We start from the raw sequence: 25,524 nt of genomic DNA, 5'->3' as shown, positions 1-25,524 counted from the left end.
GCAACAGTTGCAAATAAAGGAAAGCTTAATGCTGCAACATACAATGGTATACTAGACAATAATGTGGTTCCAACTGCATAGCAACAGCTTGCACAAAGCAAGGTCCATAAAGTCCAAATTTTCTGAGTTTGGTGTGGCCTGCACAGAGCCCTGCTTTTGTACCAACACCTTTAGGATGAATTTGAACACAGACTGCTAGCCAGGCCTTCACAGCCAATACCAGAGCCTGATCTTGTGGCGACTGAAAGTAAATTGCTGCAGCCATGTTCTAAAATCTTTTGGAAAATCTTCCCTGAGGAGTGAATGCTGTTATCACAGCATATAAAAAATAAAAAAAAACATGTATGTGGGTGTAAGGTTACTAAGTCCATATACTTTTGGCCATTAAAAACTACCACACAAAAGTTGATCAAACCTTGAACTGAAACTTAAAATCACAACAAAAGAACCATGATTTATTATCAACAGTTCATTACATAATTAGAATATAAACACACTGTTTCACATTTTAACTTATCCAAACCATTTCACAGATTCATTAAAGTGCCAAAATTTAAAAACAGTCTCAAAAAATATAAACAAAACTAAATGTCACATAAAATGACCCGAACATACACCAGATATATTACTAGAAAAACACAAATGTGTCTTTTTTATACATTTATAGATAATCTAAGCAAGCAGCATAATCTTTCAAAAAACAACTGCAATGAATTAAATTCATAGTAATCTTTAATGTTTCTTTTTTGTTTTTGTTTTTTTGCCAATTCAGTTCATAACTGGCTAAACTAACAGAAGAAGTGGCAGCGCTTTTAAGTGGCTACATTAAATGTAACAGCAGTTTTCCTGCTTCTTAAACAATCTTTATTAAAAACACTGTCATTGTCTGAGCCCTTTCCTTCCCTTTTACACTGCTGGAAATTGTCTTATTGATCCATGATTCTTCATCATGTTTAATCACAAAATCAGTTGCATCACTCAGGGTCAACCAGGTGTAGTAATCCTTGCCATGGCATGCTTCATCTTTTCCTTAGCAAGAGCATAGCGCTTCACAATCTGCCGGACATGCTCTTCCTCCTCACGCTGCAGGATTCGCAGAAAGTTGCACAACTCAGGAAAGCTAAATGCATCCCACTGTGGAGGAGGGTAATTTCACATTAAAAGCAGTTGTGTATATATAGCACATGTCAATGTCATATAATGGCAATTTAAGGCTTATCATATGATCATTCTCAGAGCCAGGAAACTTACATTGACATCCCCTGTTTCATTTTCTTTCAAAACCAGACTCAGGACTTTTTCACTGGGGCCAGCACACAAGCGTAAGTAGAGTGGACATTGATCATCAGACAGTTTACGCATGTACACTAAGTAAAAGGGAAAGAAAATCAGAATTTAATATTTGATGGCACTGTTTTGTTTTACTTTGTACACACACACAATATTAGGAATGCTACCTTGACTTTGTCTCTCAGTGCGTTCGAACAGGGCAAACTTGGCTGGGTTGTCCACCACAGTGAACTTGTTGAGCAACGCCTCGATGACTTCCCGTACCCGTGTTTGAGAGCTTATATGCAGGTGTTTTGCAGTATCTTTAGGGAGGTAGAAAGAAGTCCGCCGTTTCATCCGTCTGCCCTGCTGATCTTCCTCTTGTGTCGAGCACAAGCTCTGAGGAGGAGGGAGGGAAATCGGTCGAACTAACCGGAAGTGGACCTTGATAAAACCAGTGTAGAACCCGTCTTTATTCTGCAATGTAAATAGATGTACAGCATTAGACGGGGAGTGAAATGGTTTCATGCAATATCAACATAGTTTGTAAACTATTACAATTTTAATTACAAAGTGCATGCCTAAATGCTCATACAAAAAAATGATTGATTAGTCACTCACAACCATCATGTAGAGATTGCTGTTGATCTGAGCATTATACTCCTTAACCTTCTGTTGAATCTCAGCGACACTTAACTGCTGTTTACCCAAATCGATCTGTTCATCCTGAAAAGTAAAGAACAGGTACAGTCCAGCAGAAAGCTTGTCTTCATTAAAGAGTAAGTGACAGAGCAGAAATAAAAGTGAAATAAAATCAAGATCTTAATCTATGAATTTAAAATGAAGCTATGCAGGATTCAATGTCACCAAACAGAGAGTGAAAACTGCTCTGTGCCTACAGGACGGATGAATTATTCCATAGCCTCACTGTTGATCTTCTGACCTTGTGAAAGAAAGATGTAGATGCAGTAAAGTACAGTTCCAGCTCTGAGCCACTGTCCTCCTGACTGCGGAGTGAGTCACTTCCTGTGCTTCCCCAGGTCATCTCCAGGGTTCAGGTAAGCAAGGATTTGAACGTTTAAGGATTTCTCTAACCCCCACTATCATAGAATGATCTCCAGATTTAGATTTGAATGTCCGAAATGTCTCAGCTTGTCTGTCTGTCTGGAGAAGACTGATCCTACTAACAGCTCTTTGACCTCAGCATTCCCGTTTGCTCCTCCCTGTCAATAAAACGTCACAAAAACATCTAAAGGACCGGCCCACTCCCAGGGACATCTGCTCAAATTATCTTGGGAGAAAAATGTTTGATGTTATTGCTGATGTGTGTGAGTGTAAAAATGCTCCTCACTGATAATGTACATATACTGTATTTTATATTGGACAGAACAGGTTCGCTCTCGTCCTATCATTTATTATTGTCCACATCATGACTACACCAAAACCATTCTGCTGCAGCTTTCACTGAGCGCTTAAACACGTCCAGAAATGCAAGAATTCAGACCATTCTTTCTCTCTGATTTTAGTGTTTTTTTGTGGGTAAAGATGTGATGGAAACTTTTTTTTTAAATTGAAAATAAAATCTGCAAAAAACTGACGAAAAGCATGACTTGTAACCTGGATTTATGGTATACATATCTTACAATCTAACTGCCTTTCCACTCTTCAAACTCAGATTTATCCCGATTTTGCAGGCCTATACAAAGGCATTTACAATCAGTGAGAGGCTACAGAAGAAAAGTTAGTTTATCAAAATGATATAACAACACACACAGTAAAGCAGACTTTTAATTATTTGATAAGTTGACCATGGGCAGTCCTTTTTTAGTTGTTCTGTAATAAGGACATCTGTTTTATTGTGAAGTTGTTAAGTTGTCCCCTCCCCTCAGCTCTCTCCTAAATGACTTTCTGTATAGATGCCTTGACAATGAAGAGGTAATAAAACCAGCAACTTTGAGGACATATGGTACACTGAAACACAGTGGACAGCAGTGGACAATCTGTTTGTCTCCATCTGCTTTGACCTGCCCAGCTGCACAATATGAACAGAGACAGTTAAAATATGAATTTCTTTCAACACAAAACAATCCCAGGAAGACAGCACCGCTTTCTGTACAAAAGTACCATTGATAAAAATCTGTGATTGTAGCTTTGTTCCTCACCACATTTGTGTCTGTCTCGATGGAGTCGTCAGAGAAATCTGCCCGGTCTGTTAACAAACTTCCATCTGTGCTGCAGTCCAGCTGGATGAATGGTCGGCAGCGGTAGTGACAAGTGTAACTGCAGTCTGGGAGAGAGAGAGAGGGACCATTAGAGGGTGCAAATTTTGCATTCTCAGTTATGCTTTGGCTAGTGGTCAACTCTTGTGGTGTAGAGCCCTCTGCTCTGGATTTTGTTCAGTAATCTCTGTGCTGAAAGTATCAGCCAAATCACACTAACCTAGATACATTATGTTATACAGGCAACATAGCAATATTTTTTACAAAGTAAAAATTGTTCATGATGGATATTAATACATTTAATCAAAATACAGGTCACTATCACTTCTGTCATCTGTTTTTTTCTGATTGCTACAACAGCTAATTCTTTTGTTGAACTGGCCCCTAAATATGCCACAGAAATGCCTGAAGTCAAAAGATACAGAAAAACAAAGACATCCCCAGGTGCTATCTGTACCAGCATACAGTTAAAACATGGAGTCTGCCAGACCTTCCTTTTGTTAGATAAAGCTTCTCATGACTGGAAAACATAACATAAGCATCCTGCATTATGGTGATACTGGAAATTGGAAAGTGAAGACTAGAGCTTTGGAAGAACATGGGGTTACAAAGCTGATTTAGATTTTTTTTTAAAGAAATGGCTAAATATTTCTTATTATTAAGCCATTGTCTTGTCTCAATATCAGCCATTTCTTCAAAGGTTCATAAATTTATCATTATTCCCTTTTCTTTTCTTTTTTTTTTTTTTTACAAAATAAGCAATGATTCACAATGTCTATTATTAGTCCCATTGGAATGGGACTAATAATAGCAGGAATGGCCTGACACTCTGTATGTCATCCTGCCTCATGCAATGCAGATTTAGTGGCTGGTTGCCTGCTTTTGCTTTTTAGGTCAATGCCTGCAGTCAAAAACATGTTTAGCATGTACACACCGAACATAATAAGGCTGGTGGTATTCTACATTTTTTTATTGAAATAAAAAAATCACTACATGAAAAGACCAAAACCAACAATGTGTTAGTCCATCTATTGGTATTTTCCAGCTTCTCCACCCTGTCTGTGGCTCGCAACACTAAACCCATTCATTCCTTCTTAAGATGTAAATCTTTAAAAATGAGTATCTAATATACACTTTCATTTTTAAAAAACAAATGGTGTACATGTGGGGACTATGTGAGTAATTAAAGCCAGAGAGTGTGTGTGATTGATTCCAAATAAACTATAGTGTGTGGTCATGGTAATGAAGGAATATGTCTCAGTGCAGGCCACAGTGTTGCCCACTGATGTGTTTTCATTAGTTTTTGGATGAGAATGTGGCTGTATGGCACAGAGTAATGAGCTATATCAAGCTTTGGTTACACAGACAATACTTTTTGGAATTTATTGTTGGTAGGAAAATATAGACTATCACCAGACTTATCCTTCAGACAAATTAAAAATAGATTCATATACAGAAGGTACTCACTGGTGCAGCGTAAACTCTGCTTATAAAGACCCCAGATGAATTCTCCACACAGGTCACACCAGGTAAGATGAGTGTAACCATAGGGCTGGAAGTCATGACCACCTGCAGCCTCTCCTGTCTGACACCCAGGGGCCTCGATGCTGACACTGTCTCCAACCAGACGAACGACATGGAAGGTGCAGGGCAGACCTGGGTTCACAGGTGGCTGGACAGTGCGGGCTGCAGGAGCAGCCAGTTCAATGGGATCATTTACACTGAGGTCCTGCAGTTCGATCAGCTCACATTTAGACATCCTGTCCTTGATACAGACACTGACATGTCAGGTCAGAACTTGCTGTCCATGAGCTAGTATGGGTGTACATCCAGCTGTGAGAGGAGACAGCATTAATATTCACACCTTTGTATCCTTATTGAGGATGTTGTGAATGTCAGGCTCTGATGAGATGTATTTGGACAAAAAAGCACCAGGTCAGTTTAATTCGGTCCACTTCCAGCTTTGTGCGCTGTGCAGAGGAACAAGCGGCCACCAAATCCTTAGGAGCTGCAAGACAGTGAAATCATACACATTTGTGTACATTACGGTCTTAGTACATGCATGGTCAGTTTAACATTGAAGAATCGGAACTATTTCAGTATTATTTCATGCACTACAAATTCATTCAAAAATCAACGTCTGTGCTGTATTATGCTACGGGCTTTACAAATGGAAAAACAAAAGATTAACCTTTGTTATCTGATGCCAGGATTCATATGATTATGTTAAAATATGGAACAAGATGACAAATATAATCCTGTGCAAACCTTGGACAACTCATAGCCTACTGTTTTTCTGAGCCTGACAGAGAAACAAAACTGCCTATTTTAGATAAAACTCTATCACCAAAACATGGGTCACTATCATTTCATTCATTAAATTCAGAAAGCATTGAACCAACTTCAATCAGTCATTTGTAAGTGGCAAATAAGTGGCAAATAAGTGGCAATACAATAAAAGTAAAAAGCCTGCATTCTACAGGTGGTGAGTGTGACAGGCCGTGGTGGACTCTCATAAAATATGAAGAATTGTTGTAGATTGAACTACACAGTGTACAAAATAAGTAACCCATAACCTGCAATGCTGCTCACATGTTGACTTAACAACTAATAAGACATCCATAAAATATTTAATAGAAGCAATGACAATGGCTGTCATTTGTTCTAATACATGATGAGTGGGCTATTTTTACTTCTGATACTTTACATTTGGCTGATATTTCCACTTAAAAAAGTAACCCTAACCCTGACCTCATCGTGGTTAAGGGTGTTACAAAAAACCAGTATTGACAATAACTGTGATATTTAAAAATGAAACACTGATATCGTGTTACTAATACACCTATGATATGTGATATGAAGTGATGGCAGATGTTAGGACATGTGGATCTTCTGTTTATCAGCTCACCTGTTTGCCCATTCTCTAACTATTAAGTGTAATTCTTGTTTTTGTACAGGTATGGTCACAGACTCTCTCTCTCCGCCTCCCTACACTTGTATTTGAGTCTAATTCATTTGCTAAAAAAAAGAGACAAAACACACAATAAACAAGAGATTATTTGACTGATAGCAATATAAGTAGGCTATTATTATTATTTTTCACATTTTCTATAGATATTACAATAATATCATTATCCTGAATTCTTTTGGCCACGAAAATCGTGTAATGAAAATCTGATATGTGACATCCCAAACTGATGTTTTCTTCTTTGTAAATAACCCAAATCCTTAGTGACAGAAAGCACAGGCAGGGATTGATACACGTTGACTGTCTCTGCAAAGAAAAAGTTCACTGAATCTGTTTGTCTGGAGCTTCAAGATACGAGTAAAATATCCACAGGTGCATCTGAAACTTAGTTGCGTTAGTTTTCTATAGAGCTGCATTGTGACTTGAATATGAACAACCCGGGGCTCTTTCTGCCAAGTGGGTCACCGCACGGCGCAGTTATTCCCACAGGGCAACAAGAGCACATTGTAACAGGGATCATCCATGCATATTCTGCTGGTTTTGTCATTTTCATGCTAAACTAGGCATGTATGCTTGAGGCTGTACGACAAAAGTTAAAATTATTCTTTATTTGTTGCAAGAAGCAGCTCCCTTCTGTAACGGGACAGCCCGGTTTAATCCTGCAGTCTGAAACGGGGCGACAAACTCATTTGACAGTGACACTCGAACAAATCTAGTGATTTGCTGTCAGACAAGCCGTTAAAGAAATGACCTTACCTCGTCCAGTTCATCAAAGTCACTTATAGAAGAGGATATTTGGAGAGTGGTCGCAGTTTGACGTTGAATTAACATCGAACCGTCCCTCGCCAGACGCACGCACTTCTGTTTGCGCATGCACATTGGGAGTGCGGGATTACCGTCTAATCCCGTATGGGTATTAAACCATCCTGAGAGAGGCACCATGACAGGAATCACTGCTCTCACACATTACAAATATACTGCATGTGTACTGTCATGGAAGATACACTATATTAAACATTTGAGTAGTGGCCCACCTCTTTCTAATAAGACACCCTTTATTGTAAGCCTATTAGCTTTGTTAGTGGCTAATAAATCATAATTTGTAGAGCATTAAAAAGCCATTAACAAAAACAACTTCTTGCCAGGTTATGAAACATCCCTTTTCTTTGATTATTGAAAAAAAAATCTAAATGGCAATAGGTCATTAATCAATGACCTATTATGTTATATTCGAGTCTGAGTTTTTATTACTGTAGGTATGTATGTATCTATGTATGTACTGTATGTATGGATAGATAGATAGATAGATAGATAGATAGATAGATAGATAGATAGATAGATAGATAGATAGATAAAGCTGCAAGTAAAATGAGAGAGAGGTCATGGGACAATTTTTCCACATTTATTGCAGGTAACAATAGCTAGTAGGCTACTAATTTTTACTATTTTGGGTTTTGGCTCCAAAACAGCCAAAGCTGTATTGAAAACAAATATGTTTAAATGTATGATTTCATATAGAGTACAACTTCAGTTGGACTCCAGTAATGGACGAAAAGTGTAATATACAGTGTAAAAAATAAATTATCCATACAGAAAATTTAAATACTCAAGAACTTGACTATTGTACAGCGCAGTACTTATACTTATTTACATTCCAACACTGGACTCTAATTACAGGTCACAATAAAATCCCATTTCCCCAAGTCTAAATCTCTGGTGAAAAATAAACAAAGAAACACACAATCTAAATAAACAGTGGCAGAGGATGTAAGAGAGGAGGGAGGGAAAGATAGAGAGAGGGATCTCCTGAATGAACATGTTGTGTTCTTGTGTGTCCAGTGTGTGGTGGCCTTGCAGAGTCACAAGCTTATTAGAGAGTAATTGGAGCACAATAGCCAATGAACAGCGGACAGTGAGTGTCCATTGAGTTGGTGGATGTGGAATGGGTGGTATTAGTCTGAGACATCACATTTATACCTAACCCACAACAAGCACCCAGACTAGTTTGCCTGCATGGGCATGTGATTTCGAACTATGATTGCAGCTATTATTATTGTTATTATTATTATTATCAAAAACTACAACATTTGAAATAATTTATACCTTAATTAGTTGTGCCTAGAGTGCCGGTTATGGCTGAACCATAAAAACTTTTTTATTTTTTATTTTTTTTACCCTAGATGTATTTGGGGAATGTTTCTAGGAACGCTCCACGTCAGCCTGAACTAAGGGTGTTAAGTTGGCCAGAAAATAAAACAGACAAGACTTCCGGGTATTCAGAATAAAAGCGTAAAAAAGAAGTTGCAATAAGATTAACATTTTGGTTTACATTTAAATTTGGTTTGTGTTTACACAGAAATTGCACAGATTGTTATAGCCCCTCTCTATTTTACAAGACAATGCAGAAGAATTGGTTTGGCTGAGTAAGGGACTGTTAGACAATGAGGATAATGAAGAAGTGTCCTCTCTGGTTCATTATCCAGAGAAGACAGAACACAGAGATGCCAAGCTCCTGGTGACATGTCTACTGGAGGGTTTGGTTATTTCTTGTTAAGTGGCAATGAAAGGTCTGCGTGAGGAGCCTGAAATCCTACACTTACAGTATTTTCACTAATTAGACTTCTGCACAAGTTTGGCAGGATCAACCTTCCATGAGGAGGCAAAAATGAGCGGAAAATTGTCTTTTCAGTACAATAAACGGGATTATTATGATCAGAGAAACACATTGAGTATATTCTGGATTTGTGGTGGATTGGTAAAACGACGCTTTATATTGAAAAATCTGACCGGAAGTATATTTTTTGACCCGGGGGCGCCACATAACGTAGAGCATGCCGGCCTGATAACTTGGGAACAGATTCATTCCTGATTCGTGAAGATACAGTTATGTGACAACTCCTTGAACAGCTCAGTCTTCTGTCTTTAAATGAAGCAAGGCCCCGGCAGGAGGAGGTCAGACTTTTCATCCACCATCAGTTCCGCTTCGGTTCAGCTCAAACTGCGAGTTCGCTTCAGGAAACAGCCCAGGGCTTGTGTCGGCTGTTGGTGAGCCGCAAAGGTCCACGTAACAAGTTTACCTAAACATGGTTCATCACAACACGTCTGAATCTGAGCCTCGGATCTACGGTTTTACCAGAACAGCTTCCGCAGTGCTGACCCACTTAATCTGCATTGTCTTCAGTGTATTCATTGCACTTCTGTCTCGGCCCGGTACAAGTGAGTGCTTCTACTGTTTACATATTTTCATGTCGCTGTCCCTCTGTCTTCATCATTTGTTCATGTTCATGTTTGTGTTATTTCAGGTTTGTTTTCCTGGCATCCTTTCTTCATGACACTGGCTGTAAGTTGGAACTTTCAAAAGAAAAATATTTTCAGCTGTAAACACATTGCATTCACAGTTTCTGAGAGCCCACCAAGGCAATGTCTCCATTATGGTTGTTTTGTCCAAAACCTTAGGATATGCAATTTACTGGCTTATATAAAAAAGAAAAGCAGAAAATCTTCACATATTAGGAGCTGGAGTCAGATAATATTTGGCATCTTTGTTTGAAATGACTGAAACAATTAATTGATTATTAAAATAGTTGCCGAATAAGTTTTCTCGACCAATTGATTAATCAACTGACAGCTCTAGATTGGTTGATCAACAAAAAAGCTATTTCGATTATTGATCTCACATAAAGTCATTTTTAGACAAAAATGCCAAAAAAATTCACCAATTCCAACTTCTCCAATATGCAATTTGAAAATCAGTTTAGGCTTTGGGCTTTTCTTAGAATTCTTCTTCTGAATTCTTAGAATTTTTATACTATTTTCTGATATTTTATAGACAAAACAATTCATCAAATAATCAAGAAAATAATGGACAGATGAACAAATATAATTATTAGTTGACCGATTTCATTTTCTTCTTTTCTTTCAGTTCTCCTTTTTCATGACCGAGGCCATACTACTCTTCTCCCCCCATGGCTCCCCCATCAAAAGGTTTCCACACAAGACCAAAGGTCGTGTTCACTGGATTCTGCAGTGTCTCTGTCTTTCCTGTGCAGTCCTGGGTCTGGCAGCCATCGCTTACAACAAACACCTGAATGGTAAACCCCACTTCACCTCATGGCATGGTCTGCTTGGCCTACTCACAGTGTGTGTGGTTGGGTTGCAGTCCTTGGCAGCCGTGCCTCTCATTTACCATTCTCTGGCCAAAGGCTGGTCGCTCGCCAAACTCAAACGCTACCACGCAGCGTCTGGACTCGTCACCTACCTGCTCGGCAGTATCAGCCTGCTGCTCGGCCTCTGCTCTGCCTGGTTCACCGCTTCTGTCAGAGAACACACCTGGTACCTGTCAGCACTCTGCCCTGCTCTCAGTGCCCTCATCATCATGAACCAAGTCACCAGTGCTTACATGGCTAAGAAACGGTTGCAGTCTTGACAGAGGACACAGTATGGACACTTAAACTAAACTGTCACTGACTACTTGTGCAAGAAATTTCATTTTTTCGGTCACGTGCAATCACTTTGATTTACATAAAAGTAAAAAAGGATGCCTCATGCCAACAGTTTGTCCAAGAGGCACCAGCACCAAATGTGGATAATGAAATCCCTTTCCTTGATTGCTGTTTTTTTTATTTTCTTTTTTACATAATATACACAGGACTCTGATGTTTTTAGCCATGGTAACTTTAGTCTAAGACCAAATACCTGCAGAAGTATTGACCATCACATCAGCCTCAGCTCCACTGCTAATTAGCAAATGTTACCATGCTAACAAGCTAAACTAAAATTTTGAACATGGAAAACATATTACCTACTAAAAATCAGCATGTTGGCATTTAGCAAAGCATCGCTGTGTGTGCAGCCTTGGAGAGCTGCTGGCATGGCTGTAGATTCTAAAATGTGACTGATTTTAGGCAAAAAAATTATTCAGTTAATTAAAAAATATATATGGATATATAGAAATTTACAGCAAATATGAACAAAAATAGATAGTAAAACTGACCTAGAGTTTTTCACGTGTAGTCCCAAATCCACTATTGGATTTTCAAATTCATGACCTCTATATCTCTAAAATCTTGCCTACAGCCCTGAATATACTGTTTGTTGAAGTTGTTGAATTTTTGTACCTCAGGTTGCTTATTATCATGCCTGTGATTACTGATTTAGCCACATGAATGAGATGATAATGTCATAGTAAAGGTTATGTCCTAAATTAAAAGCATTTGTAAATAATTCACACTGCAATAGAAGAGTGTTTTATTGTTAAAATAACATTGATAACACAGTCATATTCTGCTTCGATCTAGGCTGCATGTACGAAATTCTTACTGGATCAGCCGCCAATGGGTCAAAGTGAACAAAAGGTTAAAAAACATAATACAAAAAAAAACCAATATATTTTCCATCATAAATAAATAAATTTCAGACACTTACATGGAAATAAGGGAAACAACTGCCAGGTGAGTGAACACCAATAAGAAGTTATAAAAAACATTAGAAAATGAAGTATTCCCATGAAACATAAAAATACACATAATTAACAAGAATGGCAAACCATTGTTTTAATATACTAATGATTCCCAAGATTCAAATGTAACATGTTTTCAACAGATTGAGAAGACTGGGAATAAAGACATGGGGTCAGTATACTGTACCTTGTACAGTTCACAAGCAGATATGATCCAAAGTGCCAGCTCCAACTTCAAATCTGAAACAAACCAAATCACAAGTTCCAAAGACATGCTGAAGAAAACTGGAGATGTCCTTGATGATAGAAATGAAGCATCCAGAATGGCAGGGATGGAGCCAGTAGCAAATAAAACAAAAAGTGAACAGTACTCAGACTTTGAGGGCAAAAGGGCCCCACAAGAAAACATTTCTACAAAAAATGTGACTTCATAGGGAATGCTTTGTTGTCTCAGGTTATCCAGTGTTTTCTAAAGGCTAACCACTGCATTTAGCCTATTTTACCAACGGAGGGAAGGGACTTTCCTAAATCTAAATACCTTGAGGTGTCTTCACAACACAGGAACACAAGGCTACAGAGAACAGCAAAGACCTAAACTCCCTAAAGCACTGCAGATATACACTGACTGACACTACTGAAGCTACTTACACTGCACTGCATTTAGGTGAAAAGCTACCATATAATGGCACTGTCAGTTTGGTAAGGCCACCACACCACCTGACAAAGTCATTGGTGGTTGTAATGTAACGTTCATATATATATATATATGTATGTATGTATATACATACATATTATAGATATATATGTATATTTACACACACACACACACATATATATATATATATATATATATACAACTGGATGTATGTGTGTATATATATATACACACACATATATATATATATATATATATATATACACATGATTTGATGGTTGGTGGCTACATTGACTCAGGGTGCATGAATGCAATGGTTTCTACAGTTTAGGAAATATTTATTCTCAAGAGTTTCTGAAAACGATTCATAAGGAAATGATTCAGTCAAATCTACACGAAGCGTGTAGGCTGACTCAGCGATGATATATCAACAGATGATCGGGACACTAAAGTAAAAACTGCAACAAAAGAGCTGTGACAAGCTTTTGCGAATGAGCTAGCAACATTGTATCTTCGATTTCACTCCTTTTGGCTTTCACATTTCGTGCTTTTAATCATGATGCTGAATCTGCCCTACACTTGTGTTTTGAGTTTGACACAGACTGTCTAAATGCTCAGTAGTTCTTCCAACAGACTTGTAGAAAGGATGTACTAAGGTAAATGCAAAGACTCAAGACCCCTTTGTGTTATTTAAGGCTAAAAATGAAAGAACACAGTCTGAATCCATGTCCCAGCCCATGTTATCAAAGGCTGACATGAAAGTACATTCATTTTAGTTTTAAGAAAAAAAACTGATAACAAAGAACATAAATTTGTTTCCCCAGCATTAATGCAGGGGTGTGTTTATCATCATGATAGTCACTGGAATAATAAACCATCTCCCTATGACCAGAATCTACACACTGCACAGTATTAACTTGCAATATAAACAATGATAATGACTGCTATTTACAAAGTATCAACATGTTCAGTTATAGTATCACATGTAATATCCTTTCAACAGGGGATGCTACGATGTCTATCAAATTGCTAAAGACTAAAATATGCTCTGAAAGCCTAAAGTTCCTGTTGTCAAAAGGTAAGCCTTGAAGGATTTTCTCAAAATATATTGGTAAGTCTTTTAACAAATATTAACACCCTGTTCTGTAGCTACTGTGACTTATTTACTGTTGTATGTAGCTTTTCTGTTTTGTTGACTAGAAAAGGAAACTGAAATGAGTAAATAAGTGTTCAGCAGGTCAGTACGGCTGCCATGTTTATCAGCAAGTCAAATTATAATGCACTTGACTGTTTCACAGCAATATATCATGAGAAAATCCAACAACGTTTTAGTCACATCATTCCATCTGAATTCAGAGGAAATGAAACTAACTGCAAGGTGAGGCCTTGCTTCCAAATGTAGCAGGGGAGGCTGTGTTTACAAAGCCCCCGATAGTTTCAGCTGGTCCCCGTAAGACAAACGTCTGTTCCCACTGCTCTGATGCTCCAGCTGAACAAGTCTGGGATATTCAGCATTAGGATTTGTTACTATGACTTTGTAAAGTCTTTAAGGTACAAGTTGATTCTCTCATTTGCGAGTGACAGTCCATTTGTGTGTTTGTGTGTGTGCGTGTATGAGAGAAGTTTAAAGAGAGAATTAGGAAATTTAGTTCACTGATGATTAGGTGACTGATGTACACTGTTCAAATGGCTACTCTAACAAGGCTGAACCACATATAACTTCACCACAGCCTTTGCCAACAAACTGTATGTGTTCAGGATTAACATAAATTTGTAGCTCCTGAAAAGTTATTTTTGTTTTTATGTCACTTCATCATTCAAGAGTTTCACTTTTTTCTCTCTCTTTCTCACTTGTATTCTGATGTGCTCACACATTCAGAAAGTAACTATGTATCTGGCCATCATTTATGGGTTAGAGTAGATACTGTAACAAAATTCAGAGTTCACTTAGTCATGTAAACGTGTATCATTCCCATCCCTTATGTCTTTTTTCATTAACCATGATTAACAAGAATGTGTGTGAAACTGCCTCTCCGTGACTTAATGAGTCTCTACTGTCCCGTCACCTCTATAACATCGTCATCAGAACTACTGGCGCCATTCTCTGTACTCTGATATCTGTCCGGTTGGGTCAGAGCTGCCCCCAAAAGGCTGGAGGTGGGATTGTTGTAATGAGAGACAAAGCTGGATGTGGTAGAACTGGAGTTAGGCGCAGAGAACCCCCCTGATCCAGAGAGGAGAGGGGTGGGGAACATCCTCTGCTCAGAGAGCAGCGACTGACTGTAGTTGAGAGGGAAACCTGATGAAAGTAAGCCAGCCATGTTGGGGTTCATCAAGTATGGAGGCAGAGAACCCGGAGCCAGGGAGGAAGAAGCTGCTGCTGAAGGCGTCGATGACATGGGAATTGTGGTGGAAGCAGAGGAGAAAACAGTGGGCAGAGAGGATGGGGAGGGGGTGGGAAGGTGTCCGTTCCCTGTGGCAGACTGTCTCAGTAGGTCTGAGCCTGCAGACGGGAACATGTTCTGTAGGTCAGCCAGTGTTTGTCCTGGTGTCTGAAGGAATGATGATCCACCACTGCCACCCATGAGAAGTGGGTGACTCATGTGCCCTAGGTTTCCCAGTAGGGAGGAGGAGTTCAAACCCACAGGAGGAAAACTGAGCCCACTGGAGCCCATGGACAGTCCAGGGAAACGTGTTGCAGCAGAGGTGCGTTTTCCTCCTATTTGTGTGTTGCCCTGACTTTCAGTACTCTTGCGTTTTGTGCCAGCCATCTCTAATGCTGAGCTCAGGAGGTCCTCACTGAGCTGCCTACTGAGATCACCAGGCTGATTGATTTGTGAACTGCTCCCATCCCCTGCTGGTACAGCAGACACATCTGGGGGTGACGGCAATTCATTCCCCATGCCAGCAGCTGCATCACCTGAGGATGAAGTGTAGCGGCTGAGTTCTCTGAGAATCTCAGAGCTTAAAGGAGAGGAGGGACGCTGTTCCCTGTTGGGGGAGCACTGTTGTTGATCCACAGGGGATGAACAGCCATTACTGACTGGATGGATCAGGGAACCTTGGGTGTCTGTGGAGGGGAGAGAAAAAATACAGTCATGAAACATGTACATCATCTCTGCCTCTGAATTATGTATTCTTATACCCCACCCTCAAAGTCGTATGAGTTGTTTGGATGGTTGTAATGCAAAACTATGCAAGAGGAAACATGAATAATAAATCAAAATGTATACCTCTTGAAGCAGCTGAGCCCCCGACTGCTGGTCTACTGATCTTTCCAGATCGAATAGCAAATATTCTTCCATCATTTGTCCTGATGTAGGTACCTGTGTCGGAGAAAACATCAAGTGTCAGATGAGTTTACCGAAATGTTCTGTATGCAGAGAGTAATTATTGTGTTGCTGCAACTACCTTTAGATCCTCTGATAACATGGATACTCTCTCCTGCACTGATTCGAGCTTGAACATCCGTTGTGCTGTTGGCTCCTGGGATTACAATATCTGTAGATTCAGAAAAACTGGCTGATGTTAATGTCTGGTCATTACATTTCACAAGACATAATTCATTTTTGTTGAAAGATTAAATGGTTTAATTAATTTAAAATGTAATATTATGGTTTTGGTTATTTTCAGTGATTTAAGCATTCAAAGATACAATAAATTACCAGTTGTGGTGACAATCCTCTGCACATAGACTCCAGCTTTCTGCAAGAAGTTGACAGGCAGGCTGCCAGCAGAGCTGGAGCCAGCCATGCCCATGCCAACCTGGCGAGGCATCATGGGGATTGGGGTTGACTGGATGGGCCTAACACTTGCCACAGGCTTCTCATCCGGCCTTGCCATGGGACGCCTGGAAATATGAGGCGTGAACTCATAAGATGATCACACACATACTCTAGCAGCAGTGTCTAGTGTGCGGGAAATACATTAAAAAAAAAAAGAAAAGACACAAATGTGTACAGCTATAACCTCAAACAAACCAGATGTTAATTTTACTTTTTCAGTTTTTGTCACTGAGCAAGAGTCATTTCCTGAGTTTCAAGGGGAAGTTCGTATTTTAATGCATTCCACCACAGAATATCAGGAAAACCTCTGTTGGTTAGATTGTAGCTAATTATAGCTGAGGATATGAACTAGAAAGGAACAGAGCTAAGCTGTTAGCCACTACCCAAGCAATTAAAAGAAAGGAATGTGAGATAAAGCATGCAGTCTTAGACCCACCAGCCACGTTGGTTGAATGCTGGTATGTTTGTGAGCGTCTGATCACTGGTTGGATAATAGGGAGCATACGATGGGCGAGAGTAGGGCACAGAGGCTCGTTTCTCATCCTCATAGCTCTTCTTCGCTGCTCTTTTCTCTGCTTTGGTCAGTTTCGACTCCTTCCGATCCACCAGCAAGGACTCATGATGGAAAGGTTGCTATTGACACATATGGAAAAAGGGAAAATGAATTACAGATCGACTGAAGGATATACCATGCAAGAAGCAGTTTGATCCCTGACATACCAGAGGAAACTCACTGGCTATAAGGGATTTACAATATTAATAAAATAAGGATACTGCTTTCCTTTTCCTCTCTTGCTTACTTACTTCATCACAGATAGATAGGATTCTAGTTTTACAGTATCAGCTGGGAAATTTAACTATTACTAGATTTATTGTGCAGTTTTCATCACATCCAAATTGGCCATGTCAGTATTTTTTTCAGGTAACGCGCTCTCATACAAGTTAAGATTCTACTGTTATTCAGTGTATGTGAAATCCCCAGTAAAAAGAACCTTATTTTACAACAGCCTGTTGAAATCCTTAATAAAAAATGAGCCATTTCATGGAGAAGATGAGCCTTCCTGGTCTTTTCTTGTGTTTTTTTAATTAGTGTCGAGACATTCAGAAGTTTGTGCTTTTGTCTGAAAACCAAGGCTACTACCATCCTGCCTGGACATAAAGTGAGCAAATCACATATCAGTCCTCAAGTATGTATATTTAAACATCAAACCAAAACTGCCTCTCTTGCAGAGTCTAGGCCCATGAGTAACACCTATAATCAGCTGTACCTTGGTGATGAGGTGTGGGTAAAACTGACAGGCTTGATATATCACTGCCTCAAAATCGTCCCGGGATCCCAGAAAGATTTTGTCCATGTTATGCTCCTCTTCTACAAAGTGCAGCAGTGATTCCACTTCCTTACGAGTAAAGTTCAGCACTGGGTTCAGGTCATCAACCACACGGTCTTAAAACACACACAAACAAGATTTTAAGACTGGATAAATTCAGTTAGGTATTAGTAATTAGAAAAATAAGATCTGAATGTGTTTACAGGCCTGGATGAGGGTTTAATAACATGACACAATAATATCAATAGTGATTCTAGCCTTACCGCTCTTCACGGTGTTTTAAGTTAACTATTCAATATTATTAAAGATTTATCAAAATTAAGAAGTAACTTAAAGAGTAAAATTTTGTGTCCATCTGATCACTAAATATTAATGGCTCTTGTTTATGTATAGAAATCTCTTACCAGACATGCCCTGTTTGGAGACCTGTCTGTCATAGATTTTCTTCTCCAAGGTGTAATCACAAACAAGGCGGTAAATGTAGCACGGTTTCCTTTGACCATACCGGTACACCCTACACACTGCCTGGGCATCATGACAGGGGTTCCAGGAGGCATCAAACACAACAACTCGGTTGGCACCGATCAGATTTACGCCTAAGCAGCCCGCTCTGAAAGAAATGCAGAGAACAAATGACAAACTTCCCACAAGTGTGTGGAGGATGTGTGAGAAAATGACAAAAGAACAGAGAGAAGAGACACGGACCTGGTAGAAAGTAGGAAGACCCAGGCTGTGTTGTTCCCTGTATCATTAAACTGATTGATAAGTCGCTCTCTTTCTGAGGCAGATGTACTCCCATCCAGTCCTGCAGACACACATACACCATCTCTTCACACCAAAGAATCTTCACACTAATTTACAGCAAAATGAAGTAGAGTGTATCCTGGTAATATTTTCCATTGAATACCAAAGAGACGGTAGAGCTGGGAGGTTTTTAATAATGAACATTTCTATTGAATTCTTGTAGGAGTAGTAATTTTATTCATATTTATACTTAACTGCTCCAGAGGGTATATGCAGTATTTGCTGTATATATAAAAGCAACAATTTCAAACATCTTTGTTGAATTGCAAATACATTGCTCCCACACATTCTTGTTTCCAGAACACAGTGCAAATTTGCTGAGACAAAAGATTAAATGGGCGAACTTCAAAAATTGCAGCCAAGGATACAAAATCAATAGAGACAATCACAACTGAGGTTTCAGTGCTGAAACCCACACTCTCTGCACAGTTGCTGGTTTGGGACGAGAGCACAGATTGAATGACTCACTGTAGTAATTGAGGTTGCGAACCCAGTTTTGGCTCTGGGAGTCAGAGGAGGCTATGTCTATTGGCATGGGTCTCTTTGATAAGAAGTCCTCAATGACGGTCAGCGTGGACAAGCTTTGACTAGAGAGTACACAACAGAAACAGACAATAAGGGGTAAGAAAAACAAGTAAGGAAGTTTGCTTTGGTATGAAATAAATAACAGTTATTATGAAGTACAATAGACTGGTGGCTGGTAGACTCAAAGTCAAGAGTTACAACCAATCAGTCAGATGTTTTTTTAATAGTCACAGTATTGCTGTATGTTCACTACATGTATGGCTATAAACAATCATCATTTTTGTTTTGCTAAAAGCCTTAATTTTCGTTTATTGTTACATTCCTGCTTGCAAAATTAAAATTGAAAAGAAGCAGAAAACTTAATAAGATGTAGGAGGATTAAATATTAATTTTCAAATTGTATGTAAAAAGCTGTTTAATGCGACATATGTTGGACAGTGGACTTACCTAAAAACCAAAATCTTGTCTCCTCTTCTCACACTCTCATCAATTAAATAAAAAAGAAGAACCATCTTGGCAGAGTTTTGGAGAACTCCTGTTTGGTAGTTTGACATTATGTCCTTTGCCTGAAACAAATAAATAGAAAAACAGCAGTTGAATATCAAAGCACTGTAACTCAAAGACACTTTGTGTCCAAAGAAAAGAAACAGCAAACCCCCATACTGACATGACATCAAAGATTACATGTTGGCAGATTGAACATATCAGCAATGAATGAGCTGAATGGAAACAAAAAATATTTCAGGACTTGGAAGTGTATTTGTCAAGTACTCTGAACTTCAGTACTGGAATGGCACACCTTTATTCATTAGGACATAATTATGAGATGATACACACTGACCAAAGGACCAAAGACTTGCGTTATACGTCCTCACTATGGACTTGGGGATGAATAATGGCAGCGCATTATCTGCCTTCACTGTGTAGAATCTCCTCAATATGAAGTAAAGCATCTGCTGAATTTTTGAAGAAGTTAGCGCTAAGAAACAAATCCATTAGTAGAGATTTTAGTTTACTGTTGACTTACCCATTCATATGTGATGACTTGATTGGCTCTATCTTGCGAAGGATTCAGTGGTGGCAGGTTGTTAACTTTGCTGTTGCTTGAGTCGGCTACTTTGGCTTTGAGGCCAGCACCAGGTGCAGGGCAGCGAGGGTTACTAGCTGAAGTGATGTCATCGAGGTCCAGGTCCTGCTCGTTGGCCTGATTCTCCTTCTGCAGGGCTTCATATAGGACGTCTGGGTGATTCCAGATCTGGGGGGAGGGGGTGTCAAGAATCAAGAAGATTTACTCACTCAAAAATGACGACATTTTAATATACACAGAAAAAATGAATCTCAATTATATATATTATAAGAATTTGGTTAGGCTGGACATTTTGAATGTGTGAATCCAGTAACAGAGGTTTCTACATGACAGACAGGAAAGCAGTCTCACCTTGCAACACACACAGAAGGCTTTGAGTGGGTTGAGACCGAGCCAGCCACTGTTTCCTGCTTCTCTGAAGCGTTTCATAAACTCGGTGTACAACGCCCTCTGAATGGGAGAGAGCCGCACTAAGATGACATGCTCCTCCTTGGAGGGAAGCTGGTCCCGCAGCACATCGTGACCCCGTCTGCAAACCAGAAAAGCACCATGAAGAATCCACACTTGTATGCTACTCTTTTTAAAATGATGTTCTAATGTCTGACAGACAGCTCACCTCTGGACAAAACCCTCCAGCAGGCTGTGCAGCACATGGCTGCGGTAGCGCATGAGGCGGACATCTTGAGGTGTGCTGTCCACGCACTGTCCATTCAGAATGGGCCTCTCGAACATGTTGCTGAACTCCTGACGTGTGCCTAAAAAGTCGGGCCTAACAAAGTCCACCATGCACCAGTATTCAATGAGGTTGTTCTGCAACGGGTAACCTGTCAGAACTACTCTGCGCCGGGAGCGGATGTTCTTCAGAGCTTGTGATGTGCTGGCGTGGTAGTTCTTAATGCGATGACCCTCATCACAGATCACCACATCTGGGCCAGGCCGCGCTATGGCCTTTTCAATACCTGAAAAGACAAAGTAACAAGGGAAGACTGAGTGAATGAGTGTGTAAATATAAATTAAACAATATGTTTAGGTTTGCATTTGTATCTCTTATCCTCATTTAAGTTTTTCATGGTGCATAAACAACTTCACAAGACTGCTTTGGCCACTGCTTCCCTTAACCTATTGACTTTTTCTGACCTCTCATGAGTTCTTGCTGCCTATCTTCTTCATCCAGGTCAATGATTATTGGTCCTGCAGGCTTCTTTGATTTCCTCTTCTTGCCCATAACGAAGCTCTTCTTCATGGACAGCAGGCGGTACATCTCATAACCCATGAGCAACACGCCTCCATCTCTGGACCAGTCCTCCACAACCTTGGCCCTGGCGAGTGTCGTTCTGCAGGTCACACAGTCAGTATGATTAACAGCTCAGATATTTAACAATGAATACCTACCCTTGAACAAAAACACATGACATTGCATGTTACATACTTGTGCTCATCGTTGAGAATGTGAACTTTGAATGTGCGGCCAGCGACGAGTGTAGGGTCAGTGTCAGGAGAGAGGGCTTCTTGAGGTGGAAGCCAGATGTTAAACTCTGTCAGCCAGTTCTGAAGTGTGTTCACCTTGTACAAAAGGAAACAAAGATTTTGGAGGTTAATTTAAATGAAATAAAATGACTATTTCAGAGAGCATGAATGTGCACTGCATCGCTCCAGTTTGATTACTCACAGGGACAATGGCCAGCACAGTGTGGGCCTCAGTATTCCTCAGCAGGATGTCAATGAAGGAAATGACCTGCAGAGTCTTGCCCAACCCCATGCTGTGAGCAAGGATGCAGCCAAAGCCACTACTGGTCTTATACCGCTCCAGAGACTCAATGAGGTTATCATAGAGAAACCGGATTCCCCCGATCTGCGATATGAAGGGAACAACATTTGTGAGAAAACAAGCTGGACTGTGGGTGTCTGTTACTGTGTGTTTATGTTTTGAGAGTTCAAGAGAGAATGAGATGGTGGGCATACCTGGTGAGGTTTGACAGCCCGGGCCAGTTGTGGAGCAAGATAAATGTCTTTTTCCTCTGCAGGGTGATTGATATTAACCAGCACTTGACCCTGGGCGTCAGGCAGATTCAGAGCATCGTTGATGTGTGCCCCGCTGCTCTCCTCTGAGCCGGTGGTGCCATCAGCATCCTCATCGGCCGATTCGCTGCTTATCTGCAGGGCGTCCTCATCCCCAGAACTGAGCTCAATGATATCTGGGTCATCAGTGGTGAAGTAGACACTGTGTGAGAGCTTGCTTGATTCTCATATTGTTGAATCACTTGGAAATTATAGTATTATAGTTGCAGAGAACTCTCATCTATCTTACCATCTCTAATGGCAAGTGCAGGCAACTTGGGCTCCACTTTTTCGTCTTCATCCCCACTGCTGTCCAGACAGATCACATCCTGTTTGCTCAGGAGAGCGGGGACCAAGTGAGATACTTCTCCTAAGATTGAAGCCGTGTCAACTGTTGGAAAGATGTTGGGGAAAGGGATAGAAGGCAAAGTATTACAAAAGATGTCAAACAGAAATGCGACTGGATGCAGAAACATTCAAAGGTGTAAGTTCACTGATCGAGTGACGGTCACCTAGTTGAGAGTCTGGGACAGCTGGGGCTGGTGTAGGAAAGTCTTTCCTCTGCTGCTCAAGACGTTTCCGCCTCTCCATCTCTTCCTGTTGAGCAGCCTTGGTTCCAGCCTCCAGCTGATCCTCCTTCAGCAATTTTCTGTAAGCATATGAGAAAAAGGTCAGGCTACAGTATAGTACATTATTTGATATACATATAAGTATATTATTTAATTTAGCTGATGAAAAATATCAAACAGAAAACGGATGTACCTGATATTTTTCCTCATGTGTGCAGGCTTAGATGGCTTGGAAGGTTTGGAGCCTTTTGAAGACTTGGATGATTTGGCTAATTTGGAGGCTTTTTGTTTCTTGGTCTTGCAGGAAGGTGGCTTGCTCTGGCTTGAGTTCTCCGGGCTGTTTGGAGGCTCAGAGCGAGAGGCAGGTCTGGAGGGAGCACCAGAGGACGGGTGGGATGCAGGCCGAGATGGAGGCTCAGAGGAAGGCTCTCCGGAGGTAGCTGAGGTGGAGTCCCTGCCATCTTGAGCCGTCTCGGTCCTGCTCTGGGCACTGGCAGGCCGATCTTTAGAGAGATAAAACAGCATTTCAGTTCACGTCTGCAAAGATTACTTAACAAGCACGAATTTCTGATATATGTACTAATACATGTTTCATTTCCTAGTCATTATGAAATCAAAATTAAACACTGGTACAAATATTTATTCTCAACTACAGATAATTGACTGTTTCCAGCTGTTCTCACCAAGTTTACCCATGTTTGTGAGGGCACTGAATTAATAAGGGACACTCAAAAGAATTTAATTTATCACTCACCAACACTGTCATCTTCATCATCTCCATCATTTTCATCCTCATCTTCCTCCATGTCCTCGATGTCTTCCTCTTCCTCATTGTCCAAATACTCCTCTTCACTGTTAAGGCTGGGCTCCAGGTCACTTTCTGAAATTGCCTCTTCAGACATGGCGTCTTACAGGGCTCTCAAAGGATTACCTACACACCTTCATCAGGAGCCCTAAAATGATAAAACACATCACACCTGTAATTTACAATGGTACACCTCGTTATCTGAAAATGAGAATTTAAAACCAACAAACATTTGGTATTTTTCCTGGATAAAATAGCTGCACTATTAATTGATTATAAAAACTGTCCATCTATAAACTGATTAACAGACTAATCGAACAGACTCGTCTACCGTTTTAGACTTAGTTCAAGTTCAGTTTATTCAGAGAGTAGTGTCACACAGCAGCAGCGCAAATTGCTTTACAAAGTGATAAAAGAAAAGAAAAGAAAAAAACCCTTGGACCGTTACACTTGAAGCATGGGGCAACACCATTAAGCACTTTGTAGACAGGGAGCAAAATCATTAAAGTCAGTTTTGTCATGTTTATGACGCTTGATAAAATGAGCTAAAAGCGTAAGGAAGGCCTGTGTGTTCAGTTCTGTGTTCAGAACTGTGTTCCTAACCCCAACTCATCATCTTTGCAATGGTTAAGTAAAATTTAACTTTATTAACTTTACTAAATTAAGCCCCAACACCAAGCAGGAAGAACAGCGGAAACAGAAACACTATTCATGGAGAAACAAGAACTGGTATCTAGGTGTGGACAAGTATGTCAGAACCCGACAGAGACTTAGAAGTATTTCTGATATTATACAAGGCTACCCTAGTAATGCTGTTTAAGTGTGAACACAAATTAAGGTCAGCATTAATAATAATTTGTGTGTTTTTTTTTTTTTTACTTTTTCAGTGGTGGTATGGGAGTCTGATTCCAGATTATACAGACTGGGAAGCACTGATAGATAGCTGATTGAGAATACTATAAAAAATATATTATATATGGACAGAAAATTACACCAGACATTTAAACAATAAGATGAGGTTGACCTGATAACGAAGCACAAAGAAAAATATTTGGAGTACATACATACTGCACTTTATCTTAGTGACATATGTTTATGTCCCTTTTGTTCATTAGATCCTTTGTAGCCTATCCAAATTAAGCTATTATTATTAGACTCATATAATACGTTTGCATCAGTATGTATCACACATTGAATGCCAGACGTCTGGGCCCATTGATAAAGGATGTAAACATTGCTCAGTACTGAATCTAATGTTTAAAAATTGCGACTTTACGTTGCACATGTCCTGACCCATGAGAGGGATTCCCTCCAATGGCCGAGGATGGAGGCAGCTAGCAAGTAGCACAAAGCTACCTCTGCAGCAAATAGGTTATGTTGTTGTTATTGTTAGTGAACATGAACAACAAACAACCGTCGTTAGTTATTGACTTATTGGGCTTCCTAACTGAATGCATATGAATACTATTGTTTCTCAGGCTGAGTCAGCACATCAATATGCTAGCTACTTACACAATAAACGCAATTTCAAACGCCGAAACCACGTAACCTCCTCTGTCCATCTGTGGCAGCAAAACAGGGTGGCTGGCTGTAACTGAAGCTGGAAGAAAAAGAAGCTTCCCCTGATGAAGCGACCGTTTTGTCGGTTGTCGTTGCGAGATACAATCTAATACTGTGGAGGTGTAACGTTCACATTGCTAATGCTAGCCTGAATTACGGCTAGCTAAGACGCGTCAGTTTAACACTGGTCTGTAGTTGGAGCTCACCTTGTATGATGTGTGCTGTACTCTTCAATTAACCTGGCTGTTAGTGCGTATAACGGTCAGTCAATTAATATCTACAGTAAGTTCATGTAAATCAACTGATAAACGTTGCTAATTTCCAATAATTTTTTTCCAGCGTGACCATAAATGTCTTCCCCGGAGAGGTTACTCCAACTAGGGTTCCGGGAGTGAAAAAGCCCGTCAACCAAGAAAACTTCAAGAAAGCAAAAA

The 25,524-nt window shown here is 40.0% G+C and overlaps 3 protein-coding genes across 4 annotated transcripts; 1 reads left to right on the top strand and 2 right to left on the bottom strand.

Moving 5' to 3' along the window:
• Positions 1-563: 563 nt before the first annotated feature.
• On the bottom strand, positions 564-7,305 carry LOC111222838 (ras association domain-containing protein 1-like). 2 transcript variants are annotated; one of them, XM_022746694.1, is made up of 8 exons: positions 7,213-7,305; positions 5,421-5,496; positions 4,956-5,321; positions 3,432-3,556; positions 1,891-1,995; positions 1,458-1,746; positions 1,252-1,367; positions 564-1,134 (listed from the first exon to the last, which is right to left on the bottom strand). In XM_022746694.1, exons 3-8 carry the CDS (start codon positions 5,245-5,247, stop codon positions 985-987), a joined length of 1,077 nt encoding a protein of 358 aa, XP_022602415.1. In that variant the 5' UTR covers positions 5,248-5,321; positions 5,421-5,496; positions 7,213-7,305; the 3' UTR covers positions 564-984. The 2 variants fall into 2 exon arrangements, with proteins under 2 accessions (XP_022602415.1, XP_022602416.1); XM_022746695.1 differs by having other exon boundaries at positions 1,894-1,995; positions 4,956-5,496.
• Positions 7,306-9,268: 1,963 nt separating this feature from the next.
• On the top strand, positions 9,269-11,659 carry LOC111222839 (cytochrome b561 domain-containing protein 2). The gene is made up of 3 exons (XM_022746696.1): positions 9,269-9,672; positions 9,759-9,796; positions 10,379-11,659. The coding sequence occupies exons 1-3, from the start codon at positions 9,540-9,542 to the stop codon at positions 10,880-10,882; spliced, it is 675 nt and encodes a 224-aa protein (XP_022602417.1). The 5' UTR covers positions 9,269-9,539; the 3' UTR covers positions 10,883-11,659.
• Positions 11,660-12,819: 1,160 nt separating this feature from the next.
• Positions 12,820-25,452, bottom strand: LOC111222837 (helicase ARIP4-like). Its single transcript, XM_022746693.1, has 22 exons — positions 25,297-25,452; positions 23,480-23,678; positions 22,919-23,228; positions 22,669-22,805; positions 22,407-22,547; positions 22,061-22,293; positions 21,768-21,950; positions 21,528-21,661; positions 21,236-21,432; positions 20,715-21,057; positions 20,450-20,627; positions 20,039-20,266; positions 19,459-19,577; positions 18,955-19,073; positions 18,388-18,487; positions 18,087-18,292; positions 17,623-17,798; positions 16,791-16,987; positions 16,235-16,419; positions 15,981-16,070; positions 15,803-15,895; positions 12,820-15,639 (listed from the first exon to the last, which is right to left on the bottom strand). The coding sequence occupies exons 2-22, from the start codon at positions 23,625-23,627 to the stop codon at positions 14,621-14,623; spliced, it is 4,536 nt and encodes a 1,511-aa protein (XP_022602414.1). The 5' UTR covers positions 23,628-23,678; positions 25,297-25,452; the 3' UTR covers positions 12,820-14,620.
• Between the last annotated feature and the right edge of the window lie 72 nt (positions 25,453-25,524).

This window comes from Seriola dumerili, unplaced genomic scaffold (genome assembly GCF_002260705.1).
Source record: "Seriola dumerili isolate Sdu_G_001 unplaced genomic scaffold, Sdu_1.0 BDQW01000109.1, whole genome shotgun sequence".
Lineage (NCBI taxonomy): Eukaryota > Metazoa > Chordata > Actinopteri > Carangiformes > Carangidae > Seriola > Seriola dumerili.
This window is presented reverse-complemented; position numbering and strand designations above follow the sequence as displayed.